This window comes from Nomascus leucogenys, chromosome 5 (assembly GCF_006542625.1).
Source record: "Nomascus leucogenys isolate Asia chromosome 5, Asia_NLE_v1, whole genome shotgun sequence".
Taxonomy (NCBI): Eukaryota; Metazoa; Chordata; class Mammalia; order Primates; family Hylobatidae; genus Nomascus; species Nomascus leucogenys.
In genome coordinates, this window is record NC_044385.1 from 124,296,732 (window position 1) to 124,318,358 (window position 21,627).

General features: G+C 42.4%; 1 protein-coding gene across 3 annotated transcripts in view; it reads left to right on the forward strand.

Annotated features, from left to right (window-relative positions):
- FARP1 (FERM, ARH/RhoGEF and pleckstrin domain protein 1) overlaps positions 1 to 21,627 on the forward strand; it is a 312,172-nt gene that overhangs the window by 223,754 nt on the left and 66,791 nt on the right. For all 3 annotated transcript variants that reach the window (XM_030813589.1, XM_030813590.1, XM_030813588.1), the window contains exons 4-6: positions 5,058 to 5,100; positions 7,783 to 7,861; positions 16,995 to 17,092. In XM_030813589.1, the coding sequence (XP_030669449.1) occupies positions 5,058 to 5,100; positions 7,783 to 7,861; positions 16,995 to 17,092 (220 nt within the window). The remainder of the gene's footprint in view (positions 1 to 5,057; positions 5,101 to 7,782; positions 7,862 to 16,994; positions 17,093 to 21,627) is intronic.

The window sequence follows — 21,627 nt, forward strand, 5'->3', positions numbered from 1 at the left end:
GGATAATTTTTATACTTTACTTAGTAGAGATGGAGTTTCGCCATGTTGGCCAGGCTGGTCTCAAACTCCTGACCTCAGATGATCCACCCACCTCGGCCTCCCAAAGTGCTGGGATTACAGGCGTGAGTGCTCAGCTTAAGTCTCTAAAGAGGTGATTAAGTTAAAACGAGGCCCTTGGTGTATGTAGGCCCTACTCCTTAAAAGAGGCCACTTGGACACAGACACTGGAAATGCTCACACAGGGGAAAGACCAGGCAAGGATGCCGCGAGGTGGCAGCCGTCCAGAAGCCAGGGATGGGGGCTCTAGGAGAACTCACAGCTGCTGGCACCTGCAGCCTCCAGAATGGTGGGGAATAAATTTCTGTAGTTTAGGCTCTCCAGTCTGTGGTACTTCGTTATGGCAGCCTCAGCAAACAAATAAATCCAGGAGCAGAGGCTCCTGGATTCAGTAAGCAGGTGCATCTTTGAATCCTACTGATGGGGAATGAGATTTCTCTAGAGGTCCATTCATTTCAGCCAGATGCCTTTCCAGTCAGGCCATGTGGATGTGTGAGTGTGTTCAAGAGATTAACGGCATGGATTTCAGTGAGAACAGGGGCTACGGTTTGGTTGAAGGGGTAGGGGTTTGGGGTTAAAGAGATCATAACAAATGTGACCCTCTAGAGAAAGCTTATGGTGTTTTTGTTACCTTTTAACTCATCGGTAATTGGTTTCTGTGTGCTTAGGATGCGGGAAAAAGTGACTAGCCCAGGATGACCTAATCCATCTCCACTCGCCTCCCTGTGACCCTCCCTGCATAGCAAAGGCCAGTGCTTTCACTGCAGTTGAGTGGCAACCTCTTTTTTTCTTTTTGCTGCTCCCAGCTCGTCCATTTCTAATGTTTTAAGTCCAGTGTGCCCCAGACCTTCTCCCTCAGCTCTGCAATCTAGCTGGGAAACAGATAGGTCCTCACAGGCAATGCGTCCTCACCCAGCCTGATTGGGTTGGGGTGTGATCGGTGCCTTGCAGTGTTCCCACTGCGGAGCTGCTGAACACACTGAATTACCCAGGTCCATCTTGCGCTCCCAGCCCCACGTGTTTAAAAAACCACATGTTCCCTTGGCTCAAATCGGCGCTTGTGTTTGATGCTTTCCACAGAAATGCCAGAAACAGAGGAGAGATGTTTAAAAACAATTCATAAAATAGGCAACTGTACTGCCAAAGTGTCATTGATTGGTGCTGGGGAGTTTGCAGAAGTTTAGGCTGGTTCTGTGGCCACGCTGGCAGTGGCAAGAGAGTTTAATGGCCGGGACAGCAGGCTCCCAGTGGGCTCTCTGGTTAAGTCACCCTCTCAAGCAGCATGGCTATTTGGAAACTTCTCCACTCTCCTGTATCCTCCAGCTCTCTGATTTTACAAGGGTAACAGAAGGCATCAGAGAGGAATTTTCTTATTTTCCTAACACAGAAAGATGAACCTCGTTCGATCTGTCATTAGCCTGCCCCTATCCCTCTCACAGCTGTTGTTTCCATCCTAAGCCAGTGTCCTGGGTTTCACAGCTCTGTGTTCGCATCATCTCAGGTCTCTTTGGACATCGGTCATCGCCTCTTGCCCCTATTTTTAACCCCTCCCTTTCTTAAATACACGCAGGTCATTCCAATTAAAAACAAGTAAATGGGCTGGGCACTGTGGCTCATGCCTGTAATCCCAGCACTTTGGGAGGCCGAGGCAGGTGGATTGCTTGAGCCCAGGATTTCGAGACCAGCCTGGGCAACATGGCAAAACCCTGTCTCTACAAAAAATATGAAAGTTAGCCAGGCATGGTGGCCTGCGCCTGTAGTCCCAGCTACCCAGGAAGCTGAGATGGGAGGATTGCCTGAGCCTGGGAAGTTGAGGCTGCGCCACTGCACTCCAGTCTGGGTGACAGTGAGACGCTGCCTCAAACAACAAAACAAGCAAATGAACAATACCCTTACCTGATTCCCCAGCCAGCTACCCCCCATTCTGTTGCCTCTTGCTTCACAGCCAAGTTTCTTGATGAAGCCATTCATCCTCTTCCCCGTGCACCAGACATTCAGACCCATCCCTGGGTCAAGTGACCTGCTGAATCACTGAATGAAGGACTAGTGTGAGTTTGAGACAGTTCTCAGTATTCTTCCTTTGGGGACACTGTCATCCCATGATGTCCATGACACACTTCTCTCCTTCCTTTACTTCATGCTGCCTCTGCTCCTACCTGGCTGTCCATGGTGGACATACTGGCCAATGCTCATGCATTTTAATTCTTTAGACTCTACGCTGGCCATCTTATCCTTCGTGGAGTCAGGGTGGTGGCGACTTTTAAATGTGAGCTGTCTTGCCCAGGCTTCTCCTCTGAGCTCCAGATGAATGTGTGTCATTGTTGTATACTGTCTCTTCCTGTATGATCCAAGGGCACCTCAGAAAATTAACATGGCTAGAACCTCTCAGCCCCAGTCATCCTGCAGTGCTCTCTATCTCTGGAGATGGCACCAGTGTCTGCCCATATGCCTGCTGCAGAAATCTCAGTGTCATTCCGGTTATTGTCACCTTCCTTCCTTGGGTGTCATATCCATCAGTGCATTCCACTGCTTTTTACCTCTTCAATTGTTCTTGAATCCATCTACTTTCTCAAACTCTACTTCTGCCATTCTGGTCCAAAATACCGTCCTGTCTTGCCTAGACAATTGCCAACAGCTCAACCTGCATCCATTCTTGCTCCTTCTAACCTGCTCTCACGCTGCCAGACTCATCTTTTAAAAATGCAAATCTAATTATGTCCTCCCCATGGGGTAGATCCTTCCCATTGCTCTTAGGATAAGGACAAAGCATCTGAATGTGGCCTCAGCGGGGCCAGGCCTCTTCCTGACCCACCAGCCCTGCTCTGCAGCCATGGTGATCATCCGAGCATCAGGACTAGGGTTTTTACTGTCTGTCTTCATAGATTCTGCTTGTCTTTCTTCCCTTTCAGATCTTAGCACAGGGTCATTTTCAGGGAAGCTTGCTCCCTACCTCTGCCCCTTCCGTGTGTATTGCACATATATAGAATTTTCTGCATATTGTGGTGTTTTGACATCTTAAAATACCTTTCTGGCTAAGAAGAGACTGCGGCTCCCAGTGCTAGCCAATTCTGAGAGCTAGCAGGGCCCAGCTTGGGGGACCCACCTTTGATATACAAAGAAACCAACCCAGGGCTGCCTCCCTTATCTGACCTGCCCATCCCTGGGAGCAGTATTCCTCTGCCTGAATCATCTCAGCGCCTGGTAACAGGCAACTCCAGACCGCTCCTGTAATTAAGAGACTGCCAAAATTATTCCAACGAGCCAGTCCTAAACTGGGTACCCTGCCTTGCCCTGCCATGGAAATCTCAATAAAGGTCTAGGCTCTCCTGTGACTCTTGTCTTTTGAATTTATTTATTTATTTCTTTTTTCGAGATGGAGTCTTGCTCTGTCCCCCAGGCTAGAGTGCAGTGGCGCGATCTTGGCTCACTGCAACTTCCATCTCTCGGGTTCAAGTGATTCTCCTGCCTCAGCCTCCCAAGTAGCTGGGATTACAGGTGCCCACCACTGTGCCCAGCTAATTTTTATATTTGTGGTGCAGATGGGGTTTCACCATGTTGGCTAGGGTGGTCTCGAACTCCTGACCTCGAGATCCATCTGCCTCGGCCTCCCAAAGTGCTGGGATTACAGGTGTTGGCCACCGCACCTGGCCCGTCTTTAGATTTTTAATGCCTGCATGGTAATGTGTCATGTCGATGTACATTGTTCTACTTAGGTTACTGTAAAAATGTTTACAATTATAAAAACGCTGCAATTAGTATTCCTTGTGTGTGCAGAAATTCATAATTTCCAAAAGTGAAATGGCTGGGTAATACTTTTTAGGGCTTAGGTCCTGATTCTCTAATAAGTCTCCAGAAAAGTTGTACTAATCCATATATCTATCAGTAGAGTAAGATGGTGCCTGCTTCCCTGAACCCTGGCCAACTTTGGCTATTATAAAATATAAACATGCAAGCAAGTGTGTGTACAGCCATATCTAGATGGAAATTTAATGGGTGGAAATGGTATTTAATTGTTTTAATTTGCATTTCTAGTGCAAATTACTCCTGAACGTCAACAATTTTCTGTTAGCTGTTGGCATTTTCTCTTTGTAACTTATCTGTGGTTCTCAGCATGGTTTTCTAAAGGGCTGTTTCTTGTTTTCATATTTACTTATAAAACCCTCTTTCTATTAAGCACATTAACTTAGTTTTGTCATATATGCAAATACGAGCTTCTGTGGAACCCTTTCAAATGACTAGAAATTCAAGGGGGATTTTAAAGAAAAAAATACATGAAATGGGATGGTCAACTTACATTTTATTAATAAGGGCAGCAGGTTTCTCTCTTCCTTGAAAATTTTGCTACCCAGACTGTGTGCCAAGAGGCAGATGTGTGAAAAAGAGTCTGGACTTTGAAGTTAGATCGGATTTCAGTCCTACCAGTGTCACTCTCTAGCTGAGGGACCTGGGGCAAATTAGCCTCTGCAAGTCTCAGATGTCACTCCTGGGTAACAAGGATCCCTCTGGCTTTGTCTGGAGAGGTCAGTAGCTTATAGGTAGTGCGTGGTGCAGAGGCGGTGTTCTGTAAATATTCATTCCCTTTCTGCATCCCTCAAAGATGTGCTGTTCTAGACACTCACACATCTGTGTGTTCTGTTTCAATAAGGAATGTACGTATTTCACTCAGCTAGTAGTCACTATTGAAATCATGCATTAATATTTTCCAAATAGGTCAATATGATAAATGTATAAATGAGAATAGAAAAATTCTTAGTTAACCATGTGTATCTGAGTCTAGGAGCAATTTTAATTTTCAAGCTCAGGGATAATATCAGCAAATTAGGATCTGTTCTATAAAAGTGGTAGACAATGTAAGATATGGCATTCTGGAGAAAAATGGAACAGACGGCCTCATATCTTCAAAAATATTTTGATTTTAAAGAGCTTTAAACAAAATCTCAAAATACTTGCACTGTTTCATTGAGAACTTAGGTGTCAATCTGTTCTTTTTTCCCTTCTAGGTGTGGCTGGATCTCCTAAAACCCATTGTGAAACAGATTAGAAGTAAGTATATACCATATGTTTAATAGTGATGTGAAATCTGAAGCCAGACAGTTTCATGTCTAGACATCTCTTGCCCTGTGGCATGAAGCACTAGAAACACTAATTCTTCTACCCCATAATTGCTTTTTCATCATCCACTAATCCATGTACTATTAAAATGTGTGTCTTCTGCAGTTTTAATGTGTAACAGTTTGATAATCAAAACCGAGCTTGGAAAATAAAATATCGTTTTGATTAGCAACTAAAGCCTGCTATTATCTTAAACCCCAGAATAATTGAGCTTGTCTTGTCTATGCCATTGTTCCTTTCTGTCACTTTCAAAAGGAAGAGGTGGAGCCGTTTATTCATAAAATTGTTTTTAGGTTTTTGGTCCTTCCTCTTCAAAGCCTGTGAAATCAGAATGCAAGTATTGTTTGGGAAAAAGAGTGGCGGAAAGTGTGTGTGTGTGTGTTGTGTGTTGTGTGTGTTGTGTGTGTGTGTGTGTTTGTGTTTCTGAGTAGCAAGCAGAGCCCTGAAGGGAGCTTGGCATGTATGCATTTAGACTGTGTGTTGGAAAGAAAAGATTAAGGAATGTGTAGGGGAGGAACAAAGAAAAAGAATGCTTGCTTTTTCTCTCTCCTTGTGTCTTCCCCTCTCTATGCTTTGAGTTAAAATTCAGCATCAAGCTGTGGTCCCAATGTCATCCCAAATGGTCCTTCAATGTAGTCAGAGTCTGGACAAAAGTCTGAGAATACTGTATCCTTTTAGTTGAGCATGAAGCTTACAATACCTTTGGGATCGTTTGTATGTCTGATTAAGAAACCCCACTGGGCCACTTACAGCAATTTATGTGGATGTAATAAACACGCAGCACAATTTCTGTGTGGCCCGTGTGCAGTTGAAATTGATGTTGATCATCTACAATTTCAATTAAGCAGTTACTTATACTGACAATGAAATGGCCATCATTTAATATTTGCTGGGTGTCCTGAGCATGGCTGGCAGGCAACGACTAGTGTTGGGGGTGAAGAGAAGCCCCGCAGCCTCATGGGCCCAGGTAGCATAGAGCCTAGAAGATCGACATTTGTGCCCTGCACGAAGGGAACTGCTAACAGTGGGAAGTTATATCTTTGGCGCAGACCCGAAGACAGAGTTGACTGTGGTTGGGTCAGAGCTGAAGCATTAGTGTAGCTGTCTCCTCCATATGCTGTGACAGGCCATGTGTGACAAAGCTGTCACTTGGCATTGAGTGCTAGCATCTTCCTAGTTTTAAGTTTTCTAAGGCTCTGAGTAGCCACTCAGTGAAAATTGCAGAGAATAAGTGGCGCAGCCTTCTCGTCTTCCTCATTTTGCTACTGTTACTTTGTGCTCCAGAAGTGACATGTAAGAGTTTAATTTTCATGCCTTGTTTTTTTCTCCCAATTTTGTACATATTGTCAACATCTTTATTGTATGTCATTTTTGCTTTTTTTAAACTTGAATATGTGATCACAGAAGTTATAATACATAATTAGTATTTGTATATGATCGTGGAAAGTAAAACAGACATTTTTCTGCTTTTGTAATACTACAGCTAAAATTTGGATTTCATTATAGTACGTTATATTTCATAGAACATAAATGTATTGCTATTATTCCAAATGGCAGACCTTTTAAGATGGCTTATATTGTAGCTTACACATCAAAACAAAAAAACCCCAACCCAAATCACAGATGATAATGATGATGATGATGATGATGATGATGATGATGATTGAGATGGAGTCTTGCTCTGTCACCCCAGGCTGGAGTGCAGTGGCACGATCTCAGCTCACTGCCATCTCTACTTCCTGGGTTCAGATGAGTCTCATGCCTCAGCCCCCTGAGTAGCTGGGATTACAGGCGCCCACCACCATGCCTGGCTAATTTTTGTATTTTTAGTACAGATAGGGTTTTGCCATCTTGGCTAGGCTGGTTTCAAACTCCTGGCCACAGGTGGTCTGCCCACCTCAGCCTCCCAAATTGCTGGCATTACAGGTGGGAGATACTGCGCGTGGCCACAGATTATTATTTTATAATCTTTTTGTCCTGTTTTTTTTCTTTTTTTTTTTATTTCTGAAAAGTTATTCATCTTATTCAATCTCTCCCTCCCCTCACTCCCTATCTACTTCCTGATTTTGTCTAAACTCATTGGTAAGACGGTTTATAAGATACTTATAAAGGCCTTGGCTGGCTGAGACAAAGCCAGGGCCACGTCTGGTGTGTGTTTTCCCCAGAGCTCAGAAGAGCACCTAGAGGCTGAAAACATATTTGATGAACACATTAGCAACTGTACCTTATAAATAGTTAAATATAATGAATTGCATAACTGATGTACGTTTTCATTATTTGGGCAAAACTAGCCAATTAGATACATTTTGGAAGACAAATGACTTTATTTTAAAAAACCTAGGTAAAATTTAAGTCTCCAGAGAAAACGTTTAATACCTCTATGTAGTACTTTTGTCATAGTATTTTTTAAAAATGGATCTCTCTTTCCGTTTTTAATGGAAGTGTGAATTAGTAGCTGAACTTGACCAGTTGTTAAGTGACTTGGAAAATGGCAGATATGCTCTTGGCAGCTTGGAATGAAATGCATTATTTGTATTTGTAAAGTCTTTTTCTTTAATGGCATTTGAAACACAAATCAGTAAATGCTTTACTTCTTTTTTTCTTCTTCTTTAGGGCCAAAGCATGTTGTTGTTAAGTTTGTGGTGAAATTCTTTCCGCCTGACCACACACAACTCCAAGAAGAACTCACAAGGTTAGTGGTTTGGAAACTGTGTATTTTTTGCTACAGAGTACAGAGGAAAAGAGAAAATGAATGTTCTCAATTGATGACACAAACATTTTCATAATGTTTACTTGACCAGCATCTGTTCTGTGCTGAACAGTTTAACCTTCCTCTTTCCCAGCCCTGCTTACAAAAATGGGAGGGAAGTACCGTTTTCCCTAAAACCTGGTTTCTTGAAGGTTGTGATATGAAGTGAATCCTGGGCTTATACTCTGTTAATATCATATTTTCCATCTTATATGTCACATCATGGACTGTTTTGGATGTGAATCTCTTCTGTGAAACCAACATGTCAACTCAGAGTTTATCTTTGCCGCTGCCATGGGTGGTAGATTTGGCAGGAACTGGAGGTCAGTTCTTTTCAAAGTGTGACCGAGTGGAAGAAGTCCAGGCGTTGAGTCAGACCTAGCTTCGGCCACCATCCTGCCACTTGCTGTGACGGGCCAGTTACTTTCTCCCTTTGTGTTGCCATTAATTCCCCTATTACAGTGTGGACTCTAATGCTCCCTTGGCCAGAGTGGTTTTGAGGATAAGCAGCATTATACTAGAGTAGCTGGGATCCAGTAGGGACACTGTAAATGGTGACTGTCATCACCACCTTTGTCATCATCACCATCACTGTTTTCATTGTCGTCACCATCATCATCACCATCGTCATTATCACCATCATCACATCATCACTTCTACTCATTCTATATATACTTTTTTTTTTTTGCAACAGAGTCTCTCTCTGTCGCCCAGGTTGGAGCACAGTGACGCAATCTTGGCTCACTGCAACCTCTGCCTCCCGGATTCAAGCGATTCTCCTGCCTCAGCCTCCTGAGTAGCTGGGACTACAGGTGCCCACCACCACACCCGGCTAATTTTATATTTTTAGTAGAGACGGGGTTTCACCATGTTGGCCAGACTGGTCTCGAACTCCTGACCTCAAGTGATCCACCTGCAAAATGCTGGGATTATGTGCCTGAGCCACTGCGCCCAACCTCATTTTATAATTTGAGGCAAGACTGATGGTTTTCCAAAAGAGGGCAGAGCTGGCAGGAACATGTGTAAATAAAATGATTCCCTTTCAAGAGAATCCTTCAGAGGACACTAATCTAACCAGCCTAATTCTTATCATACATGGTGTTCAAGCAGTGACTGTTTAATACCGAGGCCATCACATCCTTCCTCATCCCTCTCAGTACAGAGCACAGTATCTTGGGTCATCATTGATCATCACTGATCAAAGGGATGAAGATACTGATGTAGTCAGTAATATTTATTAAGTGTGCCCTGTGTGCAAGCATTGTTCTAGGCATTGGGAATGCAGTGATGAAAAGACAAGAATACTCTCATGGAAACAGACAAAGCGGTTAAATAAACAAGATAATATCAGCGGCAAGAACTCTTCAGGTAATTGAAGTAGGAGGATGTGATAGAGGTGCCTGGGTGATGACTTCAGGCTGGTGGGTCTGGGATGCCTCTTGAGGAAGTGAGAAGGAACCATCAGTCATTTACTGAGAAAGAGCTTTCCAGAGAGATGGAGCAGTCAGTACTCTGCCCAAGGCGGGAATCAGCTCCAAGCATTCAAATACATAAAGGAGGGCCAGCATGGCGGAAGTGTTGGGAGCGCCGTGGCGAGGTGGGAGAGAGGCTTGACACACATAGTGTTGAAAGATTGGCTGCCATGTGGATGTTGGGGGGAGAAGGAGAGTCCCGGGCCATCCTGTGAGGAGGTGGTCACAGTAATCCATGCCATGATGGTGGCAAAGAAGCCACCAATAGGTAGCAGTAGAAATGGAGGCCAAGTAGTTGTGTTTGGAACATGTACCAGAAGCAGGGTCCCTCTGTCTTGGTGATGAGGTGGTGGTGGACTCTGAGGGAGGGAGAGGGGGCACTTAGATTTTTGACTTGAGCGACTCGGGGGAGATGGTATTAGGGGTTACTAAAATGAGAAAAGGATGGAGGAAAGTGGAGGACTGTTGGGGAGTGGAGAGTCAGGGTGTTTCTGGCCACATAATCTGGCCGTGTTTGAGATACCTGTTAGATGTCCTGTGACCACAGCAGCAGCAGGAAGGACATCAGATATAGGAATGTGTAGCTCCAGGGAGACAGTGACAAAGACTTCCCACTGCTTTGTGTTTTCTGAATGAGTTGCTGCTAATCACCCACGTCCACTTAGAATCCTCAAATCAGCGAAGAAGGCAAAGGCAGCCGGAATTGGCAGAAAGCAGCAGCCTTCTGGGAGCTACCTGCAGAGGAGGGACAGCCCGCGCTGCTAAGCTGAGCTGCACAGGACTGAGGGCTGGCTGACGACAGGGCGGCCTTTTACTGGGGCTGCTGTGTCTTGGTTTCTCGGGCTGGTTTTCCTGTCGTTGGAAACTGCATTGCCCTGAGCTCTGCGTGCTGAAATAAATCTAAGGGCAAGTCCGGCTGTTGGAGGAATGTAGTTGTGTTTGGAATAAGTAGCGTCAGTAGCGTGCCTTTTCCTCATGTGAATCACCAGGCCTCTTTCTTGCTCAGGAAGTTGGAGGCACAAATCCTGTTTCCCCCTCACCCCCACCCCCCTGTTTTTTGTTTGTTTGTTTGGTTTTTTTTTTCATTAAAAATTCTGTTTTGCAAATAGTTTTGCACCTTTTCAGTTTTTGTGAATTGTTGTCTCTAGAGGTTTGCAGTTGTCTACCATTCTGGCCCTTGCTCTGAAACTCCATACAGCTTGTTACCATCAAGCCGCATGTGCCTGGTACATTGCCAGCTCCTCTGTCAGTGCTGACAAATTCCTAAAGTTACACGAGCTCAGCTGGACGGAGCAGGTTTTTGTTGTTTTTGTTTTCTGGCACCCAGTGTGAACTGACATTTAAGAAGTCTTTTCCAAGGAGACAGTTCTTTTGGCTCATTGTTGAATAAAATTGATCTGAAATTCCTACTTTTTAAAATCATCTCTCTGTCACTCCCCACTTGGTACAAGGCATAGAGAACCTCACGGGGCCGATGTGTTGGGACTCTCGTGTCTCAGATTGCTATAGAAGCAAAAATGGACTGACTGTTGAGATTTCAGGTGCTGTTCTTTGGCAGATGGTGAATGAGGGGATGTTGGGAGAAGCTCCATGTCAGCTGTGCTTTGTGGGGAGGGACGCATACACAGAAGTGGGACAGACGGAGAAACTGGCCTGTGGTTCAGCAGAGCATAAGTGACTCTAGCTCTGTAGTTAATGCTTTGGGCCTCCAGGAATAGCTCTTTCAGCTTCCCATTGATATAGATAGGAGATTGAATTGCACTCTGCTGTTAAACAAGAAGCTGGATTCCTTTCTATTTATTGAACTGCAAGTGGAATGCCATCCTATTGACAGCAGCACCCAGACATCTAGAAGGAGAAGCGTACTGACTGCTGGGTGCAGCCTCAAAACAATGAATGAGGGTCTTTGGAAAAGATTATCCCAGTTTTTCTTTTTTTCTTTCTTTCGAGATGGAGTCTCGCTCTGTCGCCCAGGCTGGAGTGCAATGGCACAATCTTGGCTCACTGCAACCTCCGCCTCCTGGGTTCAAGCGATTCTTCTGCATCAGCCTCCCAAGTAGCTGGGACTACAAGGCACCCGCCACCACGCCCGGCTAATTTTTGTATTTTTAGTAGAGACGGGGTTTCACCATATTGGCCAGGCTGGTCTTGAACTCCTGACCTCGTGATCTGCCTGCCTCGGCCTCCCAAAGTGCTGGGATTACAGGCGTGAGTCGCCGCACCCTGCCAGATGATCTCAGTTTTTCTTATTGCGTGGCTTGGTATCATTTTCCTGTGCCAACTTTAGCCACCCTTTGTTCTTCACCTTCTCTCTGGACATCCTGTCTTCAGTTGGATCCAGCTTCTACTTGCCTGTGTTCTTATAGGTGAGGGGACCCTATCAGAACTTGCTGCTCTGTGCCCTGCACACCCTGCTGAAGTGTTATCTTAGACTGCAGGAGAATTATAAATTGCTTATATGTAATAAGAAAAGAGGGAAGATGGTGGTCTTCCAGATGAAATAAATTATTCATATTGAAAGCAAGGCATCAAATGGGTGTGATGTGTGACTCTTGCAGTCCCTAGAAGTGAAGTCCCTCTGTCTGCTCCTCCACAATCATTGTCACTCTCCTCATGTCCACCCTTCTGCTAAGGAAACTTGATTCCATTTTGAGCGCTTTATGTTTTCATTTGTGTTTACCGGTTTAATTTTATTTAGTGCCCACCAAGTAAAACTTAGCCTCTAGCTCTTGTGAGACTGATTGGAATTGCTTCAGTGGACAGTACTAAAGGTGTTTCAAAATCTCTAAAGCTAGCATCGCGGCCAGCATGCTCAGCTTACAGCTCATGGTAAGAAAAGTGGACAGAGTTAGTACCCAGGAAGCCACTTCTCATCTTACAAGGGCCTTGGAACAGGAAGAGTCCACGTAATCAGGGGGAGCCACGTTCTTCCTTCAGCCTTCAAAATAGCCTTGTGCCCTCCTAGTAAGTGTGTGTGTTTTCAGAACCTGATGCCATCTTGCAGCCCATGTGTGATTGTCACCAAAGTTCCCCGGAGCCTGCCAGACTCTGCCCATGCATTTGTCACTGAAAACCTCTTTGTGAACACAGAACCTCATGTTTGAAATGATAAATGGTAAAATATTCAGAATGTAATTTTAAAACAGGTAAAATATTCAGAATGTCATTTTAAAACATGAAGCCCTCCTATTTAATGAAAAACCGATTAGAATTAAAAACTGTAGCTCTACAAAGTGTTGGGCTCAAAAGACAGTGACTATAATCCAGCACAATAGTTGGTATTCCCTCCTCCCACATGAGGTTTAGATTGTTTTATATTCTCTGCTTTTCTTCCCTTTCACTTTCCAGAGACAGACAGACACACAGACACACACACACACACACACACACACACACACACACACACACACAGAGAGAGAGAGAGAGAGAGAGAGAGAGAGAGAGAGAAAGGGGGTTGGGGGGAGAGACAGAAGGGTAGAGCAAGAGAACAAGAATAAACTTAGGGAGGTCAGAGAAAGGCCCACTGGTAGGTCTGTAGTCTGTAGGGTGCTTTTTGCTGGTTATACAATTGCTGCTGTGGTTTTTTAGTTCTTAATAATAAAACTTCCTAAATGACTTAAAATGGATTATTCTTTTATTTTTAAAAACTGCCAACTTTCATTGAATTTTTTTGTTCTAATAGTGTTTTCCATGTATCTCATTTAATTCTTATGGAAACCTCTGTGGCTAATACTGTTAAAGGCCCTTTTGAAAATCAAAAATACCCTTTCATTATTATAATAATAGTAAACATACATTGTAGAAAGTTAGAATAGACAAATGAATAAGACTAAGAAAGTAGAAACATTGCATTCCCACTGCCCATCACATTAGTAAGATATCCTTTCTAAATTTTTCTGTGCATACGTATGTACTTTTCATCTCATCTAATACATTGGCCATATTCACATTTCCCTATTTATCCCCTAACTGTCCTTTATATCTGTTTATTCTAAAATAAGATTGGCTGGGCACAGTGGCTCATGCCTGTAATCCCAGCACTTTGGGAGGCTGAAGCAGGAGGAGCTCTTGAACCTAGCAGTTTGAGACCAGCCTGGGCAACACAGGGAGACCTGTCTCTACAAATAATTTAAAAAATTAGCTGAGCATGGTGGTGTGTACCTGTAATCACAGCTACTCAGGAGGCTGAGGCAGGCGGATTGCTTGAGCCCCCAGAGGCTGCAGTGAGCAGTGATTGCACCACTATAGTCTAGCCTGGAAAACAGAGCAAGACTCTGTCTCAATCAGTCAATTAATCAAATAAAAAAAAAGATCCACTCTAGGACCACATATTGCATCTAGTTAATATGTCATCTGGGCCTATGTAAGTTAGTCCCTCATTTTCTTTTCCTCATGAGAGCATCTTGTTGAAGAAATTGGACCAGCTATACTACACAGTATCCTACTTTCTGAATTTGCCTGCTAGCTTTCTTGTGGTGCTGCTTAACTTGTTCCTCTATCCTTTGTATTTTTCCAAAACTGGAAGTCATAGTCTGTTTTATGCTGCTATAAAGGAATACCCGAGGCAGGGTAATTTATAAAGAAAAAAGGTTTATTTTGCTCATGATTCTGGATGGCTAAAAAGTTCAAGATTGTGCATTGGCATCTGGTGAGGGCCTCAGGCTGCATCCACTCATGGTAGAAGGCAAAGGGGAGCCGGCATGTGCAGAGCTCACATGGTGGGAGAGGAGGTGGGTGGAACGGGGAGGTGCTAGGCTTTTTGTAACAACCGGCTCTCACAGGAAGTAACAGAGTGAGAACTCACTCACCCCCAAGGGAGGGCATTAGTCTGTTCATAAGGGATCTGCCTTGACAACCCAAACACCTTTCACTGGGCCCCACCTCCAGCACGGAGGGTGAAATCTCAACATGAGGTTTGGAGAGGAAAGGAAATTCATCCTAGGGCTTGACTGATACACTTAAACATTTGGGCTGGAATCTGTCCTAAGTGATGTTGTGTGCTTCATATTTCATTAATGATTGCAGATTGTTTATTGGATTCAGGTGGTGACATTCTGATTGCCAGGTAAAGTCATATTACCTTTGCCCTATGTGAATGTCCAATCTCTTACATGGTTTTTTCACCCATGATAATCCTTGCTGGAGTCAATAATTTCTTTTAGAGTTTGTGGAATGAGGATTTTCTAAATCTATTATTCTTGCTATGTTATACATTGGCACTTATAATTTTTTTGCCAAATACTTGAGGCAAAATTTTCCTTTATGGGAGATAAACCTGTAAAACCTTTCTTCAACTACTTGGCTGTCCTGAAACACCCTTTCCTCTGGCCAGGCAGGTGACACACTCAATTCTTTGCCTTGGGTTACCAATTTTAAATAAGGAGATGCTTTGATTTGCCTGGAATCTACCATGTCTCCAAGGCCCTATTTCTGTATCCTTCCAACAGGTGATTGTTTTTTGTTGTTTTTGAGATGGAGTTTCGCTCTTGTCACCCAGGCTGGAGTGCAGTGGTGTGATCTCGGCTCACTGCAACCTCCACCTCCCGGGTTCAAGTGATTCTTCTGCCTCAGCCTCCCGAGTAGCTGGGATTATAGGGGCACGTCACCACACCCGGCTAATTTTTGTATTTTTAGTAGAGACAGGGTTTTGCCACGTTGTCCAGGCAGGTCTTGAACTCCTGACCTCAGGTGATCCACCCGCTTCGGCCTCTCAAAGTGCTGGGAGCCACAGCATGCAGCCCCAACAGGTAATTGTATGAGGGGCAGAATCTGATTGCAAAGGGTGCTACTGAGAGGACACTGTTCTCAGGCAGCAGGTAAACTAGATTTCTAAAAATCTATGAGTTTGTACCATCATTTTCACATCCATTTTAACATTGTACAGGTTCGGTTTGGTTTTATCTTGTTACGGGGAGGGGGGTATCTGTGACCTTAAGTATTTATCCTTTGTATTACAAACAATCCAATTATACTCTTTTCATTATTTTTAAAGTATAATAAATTATTATTGACTATAGTCACCCAGTTGTGCTATCAAATATTAGATCTTATTCATTCTATCTCATTTTTTTGGACCCATTAACGACCCCCATTCCCTCTACCTTTACCAGCCTCTGGTAACATCATTTCTGCTCTCTCTCTCCATGAGTTCAATTGTTTTAATTTTTAGCTCCCACAAATAAGTGAGAACATGTGAAGTTTGTTTTTCTGTGCCTGGCTTATTTGACTTAACATAATGACCTCCAGTTCCAGTCATGCTGTTGCAAATGACAATATCTCCTTGTTTATGGCTGAATAGTAATCCACTGTGTATACATACCCCATTTTCTTTGTCCGTTCATTTGTGGATAGACACTTAGGTTTCTTCCAAATCTTGGCTGTTGTGAATGGTGCTGCAGTAAACATGGGAGTGCAGATATCTCTTTGACATACTGTTTTCCTTTCTTTTCGATACACACCTGGTAGTGGGATTGCTGGGTCATATGGTAGCTCTATTTTTAGTTTTTTCAGGAACCTCCAAACTGTTCTCTATCGTGGTTGTACTAATTTACATTCCCGCCGATCGTACATGAGGGTTTTTTGTTGCCACATGCAAGCATTTGTTACTGCCTATCTTTTGGATATAAGCCCTTTTAACTGGGGTGAGATGATATCTCATAATTTCGATTTGCATTTCTCTGATGATCAATGATGTTGAGCACCTTTTCATATGCCTGTTTGCTGTTGCACGGTTTTTAATTAATGTCTTTGATTTATAAATATCTTTTTTCTCTTACACCAACAATGTTGATATGCTTAATACCACAATATAAAGAAAAGAATTGAACGGGTGCAGTGGGTCATGCCTGTGATCCCAGCACTTTGGGAGGCCGAGGTGGGCAGATCATGAGGTCAAGAGATTGAAACCATCTTGGCCCACATGGTGAAACTCCGTCTCTACTAAAAATACAAAAAAATTAGCTGGGGTGGTGGCGTGCGCCTGTAGTCCCAGCTACTTGGGAGGCTGAGGCAGGAGAATTGCTTGAACCCGGGAGATGGAGGTTTCCGAGATCGCACCACTCCACTCCATCCTGGAGACAGAGCAAGACTTTGTCTCAAAAAAGAAAAAGAAAATGGATTTTTACAACTCTGGTAACTGGGTCTTATGGAAGTAGTTACACCACAAAAAAAAGACACCGCCTTGTTTTTCTCATTTCATTGGCAATCCTCTGACTCACCATAATAAACTGCTGTTATTGTCTGAGCCATAGAACCATGTTAGAGTATGGATGACTGATTCTGTGAAAAAAATGTAAATATTTCCTGTACCCTACAAAAATATATAGCATGCTAGGTTATGGTCTCACATTTTTATGGCTCTCTCTCCCTATATAAAATGAAACATATTATTCATACTGTGAAAAGATGATAGCATACATCTCTTTGTATTTTGGAGGGAGATATTTACACTGCAGTGAATGGCAGCTGGAATCCATTCCAGCCCATGCAGACTTCCCATGCAGGCTGGGGTTTGCATCCCTCTCCTTGGCCTCTCACAATGAGGCCAGGTTCCCGGCGACCTCCTGCCCTCTTTGCCTGACGCCCAGCTCTGTTGATCTTCGCAGGTACCTGTTCGCGCTGCAGGTGAAGCAGGACTTGGCTCAAGGCAGGTTGACGTGTAATGACACCAGCGCAGCTCTCTTGATCTCACACATTGTGCAATGTAAGTTCTGTTAGTTTCCTTTGAAAATCATGTTCAAAATAACACAGTGATCTGATTGATGGGAAAAAAATCCTATCCACCAAAAAAGAAAGTGTCAATGTTTTTGTGTTATTTTTGCTGTTCGTATGAAGGCCTATGGTTGGAAGAGAAAAACAATACTCCTGATGTCATTTAGTATGCGTATCTTCAAATGTTAACTTTTCTACTTTCTGCTCAGGTGTTCGTCTTTCTTCAAGGACTAGTACACAGTTGATACTTTCAGTTGTCTCAAAGGATAAGCTTGGATGGATGGTTGCCAAATAGACTAAACTCGTTCTGTCCTGTTCTTGGATTTAAACTTGATCATTGAGTATGGCATAGTCGCCTTAAGACATAATACTGCCACAGATTTCACTTCTCTCTAGAGATTTTTGCTCTCCAGAATTCAGTAAACCAAGACACATGCTGGATTAATGAAGCTGGACCCTAGATATTTTAATTTGCCTTAATATAGACAAAGGATAAATCAGATTGTGCTCATCTCAAGGCTTGCTGACAAGCCACGTGGGTGTTTTTTCCCTCTTGACCAAGGCAGAAATTACTTGAAATAAAATATACACATTATGTTTCAGAAAGGTAATTGTGGGTATAATGCTTAATGTATAATAAGCACTACTATAAAGGAAAGTTGTGCTATCATATCACCTTTTACATTTCCACTGTATATGAATTCGTCTCATATGGTCAGTCCCCTCCTATCCTGATATGTGCCTAGTTAACTAGATTTACAAAAGTTTATAGGAAGTGTCACTCTTAGTAGTAAAAAAAAATTGCCTTAGTCTAATACAGTAAGGTGTTTCAGATGATGCATATCTTCTTGTTTTTTGAATATGAGCACTTAATAAATAGATGTTTTCTTACCAATTTGAAAAAAATGACATGGGCAAGAAAAAAACAAAAAAATAGGTATCTTTATTAACCCTGACCATGTGCCAGCCCTATATATATATATTATATATATATTTATATATTATATATTATATATTTTTATATATTATATATTTTATATATTTATATATTATATATTTTATATATTTATATATTATATATTATATATATTTATTTATATTACATATATTTTATATATTTTTATATATATGTATTTATATATATATTTATAATATATATTTATAATATATATTTATATATTATATATTTATATATTATACATGTATTATATTATATATAAATATATAATATATATTAAATATATAATATATATAAATATATTTATAATACATATAAAAATATATATAATATATTATATATAAATATATATAATATAATACATATAAAATATATTACATATATATTTTAAATATATATATATATATATATATATATAATCTCATTTAATTCTCCTAACAGCCCCTTGAGATCAAGTCTGTCATTATCCTTATTTTACAGGGGAGGAATCCTTAGCACAGAACTTTACGTAATTTTTTTTACCTTTCCTGTGTTTGGTCTCCTCTCTTCATAAAATGATAGTGGAGAGGGAGAGGAGGGAGAGGAGGCTTTGAGTCAGGCAGACCTGATTTCTGTTCATTGGTTGGTGACCCTGGCAGGTTACTAACCCCCCAGCCTCCATTTCTTTTGTAACATGAGAATAATAGAATCCTTTTCATAAGGCTGTAAAAATTAGATGGTAGCATATACAGTTGTCCTTTAATGTCCATGGGGTATTGGCTGCAGGACCTCCCAAGGACACCAAAAACTGAGGATGCTCACATCCCTGATATAAAATGGTGTCATATTTGTATAATACCTACATGTATCCTCCCATAGACTATAAATCATCTCTAGGTTACTTATAATAATTAATGCAATGTAAATGCTATGTAGCTACATTGTATTATTCAGGGAATAATGACAAGAAAAAATATCTTAGATGTTTGGTATAGGTGCAGTATTTTTTCCTAAGTATTTTCAATCCATGGTTGGTTGAATCCATGAATATAGAACCCACAGATACAGAGGGCCAACTGTACACCCAGTACATGCTAGGTATTCAGTAAACATTAATTTCCTTTATCCTTATTCACCTGCAACCCTCCTTTTCCAAACAACATAAAACTTTAAAATGAAGCTTCCTTATTGAAATAGTAACTTCATAAAATGTATCTGACCCTTGGCATTTTGTAAGCAGAAGACAAATTGACATTACTCAAAGATTCCTGATGCCATTTAGTCATGTACTTCTTTCCTCCTATGTTTTTTTCTTTAAAGCTGTTACACTAAAGAGTAGATTTTGGCCAGGCGCAGTGGCTCACGCCTGTAATCCCAGCACTTGGGGAGGCTGAGGCGGGTGGGTCACTTGAGGTCAGGAGTTCGTGACCAGCCTGGCCAAGATGGTGAAACCTTGTCTCTACTAAAAATACAAAAATTAGCGGGGTGTGGTGGCGGTGGGCGCCTGTAGTCCTAGCTACTCGGGAGGCTGAGCCAGGAGAATCGCTTGAACCTGGGAGGGACCCCACTGCCCTCCAGCCTGGGCGATAGAGTTGAGACTCTCTCTAAAAGAAAAAAAAAAGAAGAGTAGATTTTAAGTGTTCTCACCACAAAAAATAAATAAATATGGGCAGGAATACGTATGTTAATTAGCTTAATTTAGCCATTTCACAATGTATACATACATCAAAAGATGATGTTCACTATAAATATATACCAAAAAAAATTTTTTTTTTAGACAGAGTTTCTGTCACCCAGGTTGGAGTGTAGTCTCTCAGTCATGGCTCACGGCAGCCTCGACCTCCTGGAATCAGGCAGTCCTCTTGCCTCAGCCTCCTGAGTAGCTGGGACTATAGGCACGTGCCATCAGGTCTAGCTAAATTTTTCTTTTATTTTTTTTATAGAGCTGAGGTCTCACTATGTTGCCTTAGGCCAGTCTCAAACTCCTGAGCTCAAGCGATCTTCCCACTTTGGCCTCACAAAGTCCTGGGATTATAGGCATGAGCCACCATGCCTGACCAATATGTATAATTTTCGTTTTGTCAATTAAAAAAGTAAATTAAAAAAAAATAAAGGTCTGTTAACAATAGTGAATTTCACTTGCATGTCTGGGAGTGGAGATTCGCTGACATGCAGAAAATCATGATCTCAGTCAAGTATACCATTTCCCCCCAGAAACCAGTGAGTGGCTCAAAATCCCCAAAGAATCTTCACTTCTCAAAAGGTAAATAGATGGGTTCAGAAGTTCCCCTGCTTTTTACATGGTATTTGACATACAGTCATGAGACACACAATATTCTTAAAATCTTCTGGTATGTGTAAGGCCCCATTTCTGCATTTTTAAGCATCCCATGCCCTCAGTCATGAAAGGAGGCATTTCATAGAATCTTCTGTGGATTGTGTCGTGATTTCAACTATTGGTGATTATTGGTAAGGTATAAGGGGTCAAGTCATCTCCCTTTGGCAGAAACTATATTACCCCTAATGGAAAATCATCTCTGGTAAGCTGATGTTCATCTTGTCCGTCTCTATACACACAATCTGCTGTCGTCTTATTTTCCTCCCTTCTTTGGCTTGAATGCATGGAGTCTTTAAGATAGTCTGTATTTTTTCATTTGTTCCTCCGTCACTGGCCTTGTATCTCCCCTGCAGTATTTTGAACTTAATTTTCTGTCATTTATTGTGGATTGACTAAGAAGGACAAGCTGATGAAGAGAAGAATCAGCTACTAGTTGGCCCTGATGTAAAGATCGCACGTGGGCAGCATGGAGGCGAGGCAGGGCTGCGTTTGTGCAGGTTGTGCAGTCCCTGCTCTGAGGGTTCGGCGTGGTAAGGCGGGTTTGTCCACGCCTGTCCTGTGGGGAAGTTGCATCCATTTATTAAAATCACAGGATTTTGGTTTGCTGCTGTTTTTCCTATTAATTATTTTGCTGAGTAGACTGCTAAGGAATATAGTATATGCATAAGCTGATGTGACACTTTCAGCATAAAACATTTAAAAAATAGGAAGTCAGCTGGGCGCGGTGGCTCATGTCTGTAATCCCAGCGCTTCGGGAGACCCAGGCAGGAGGATCTCTTGAGGCCAGGAGTTCGAGACCAGCCTAGGCAATACAGCGAGACCTCGTCTCTACAAAAACAAAATTAGCTGGAGGCCAAGAGTTCAAGACTAGCCTGGGCAACGTAGTGAGAGCCTGTCTCTACCCAAAATTAAAAAAAAAAAATAAGCCAGGTCTGGTGGTATGTGGCGGTAGTCCCAGGTACTTGGGAAGTTGAGGTGGGAGGGTCGCTTGAACCCTGAAGTCAAGGCTGCAGTGAGCCGTGATCGCTCCACCACACCCCAGCCTGGGTGACAGAGCGAGACCCTGTCTTGGAAAAAATAAAAGGAAGTCAGATCTCGAGTATGTGTCTGTTTTCAAATTCCAGAAATTTAAGGAGCAGCCTATTTCCATATTTCAAAGAGGAGAAATGTGGGGAGCAAATGAGTTTCATAGTCATGTCACTGTGGCATCACAGGAGGGCAAGAAAAGACAAGCGACCCAGAAGAAAAGAGA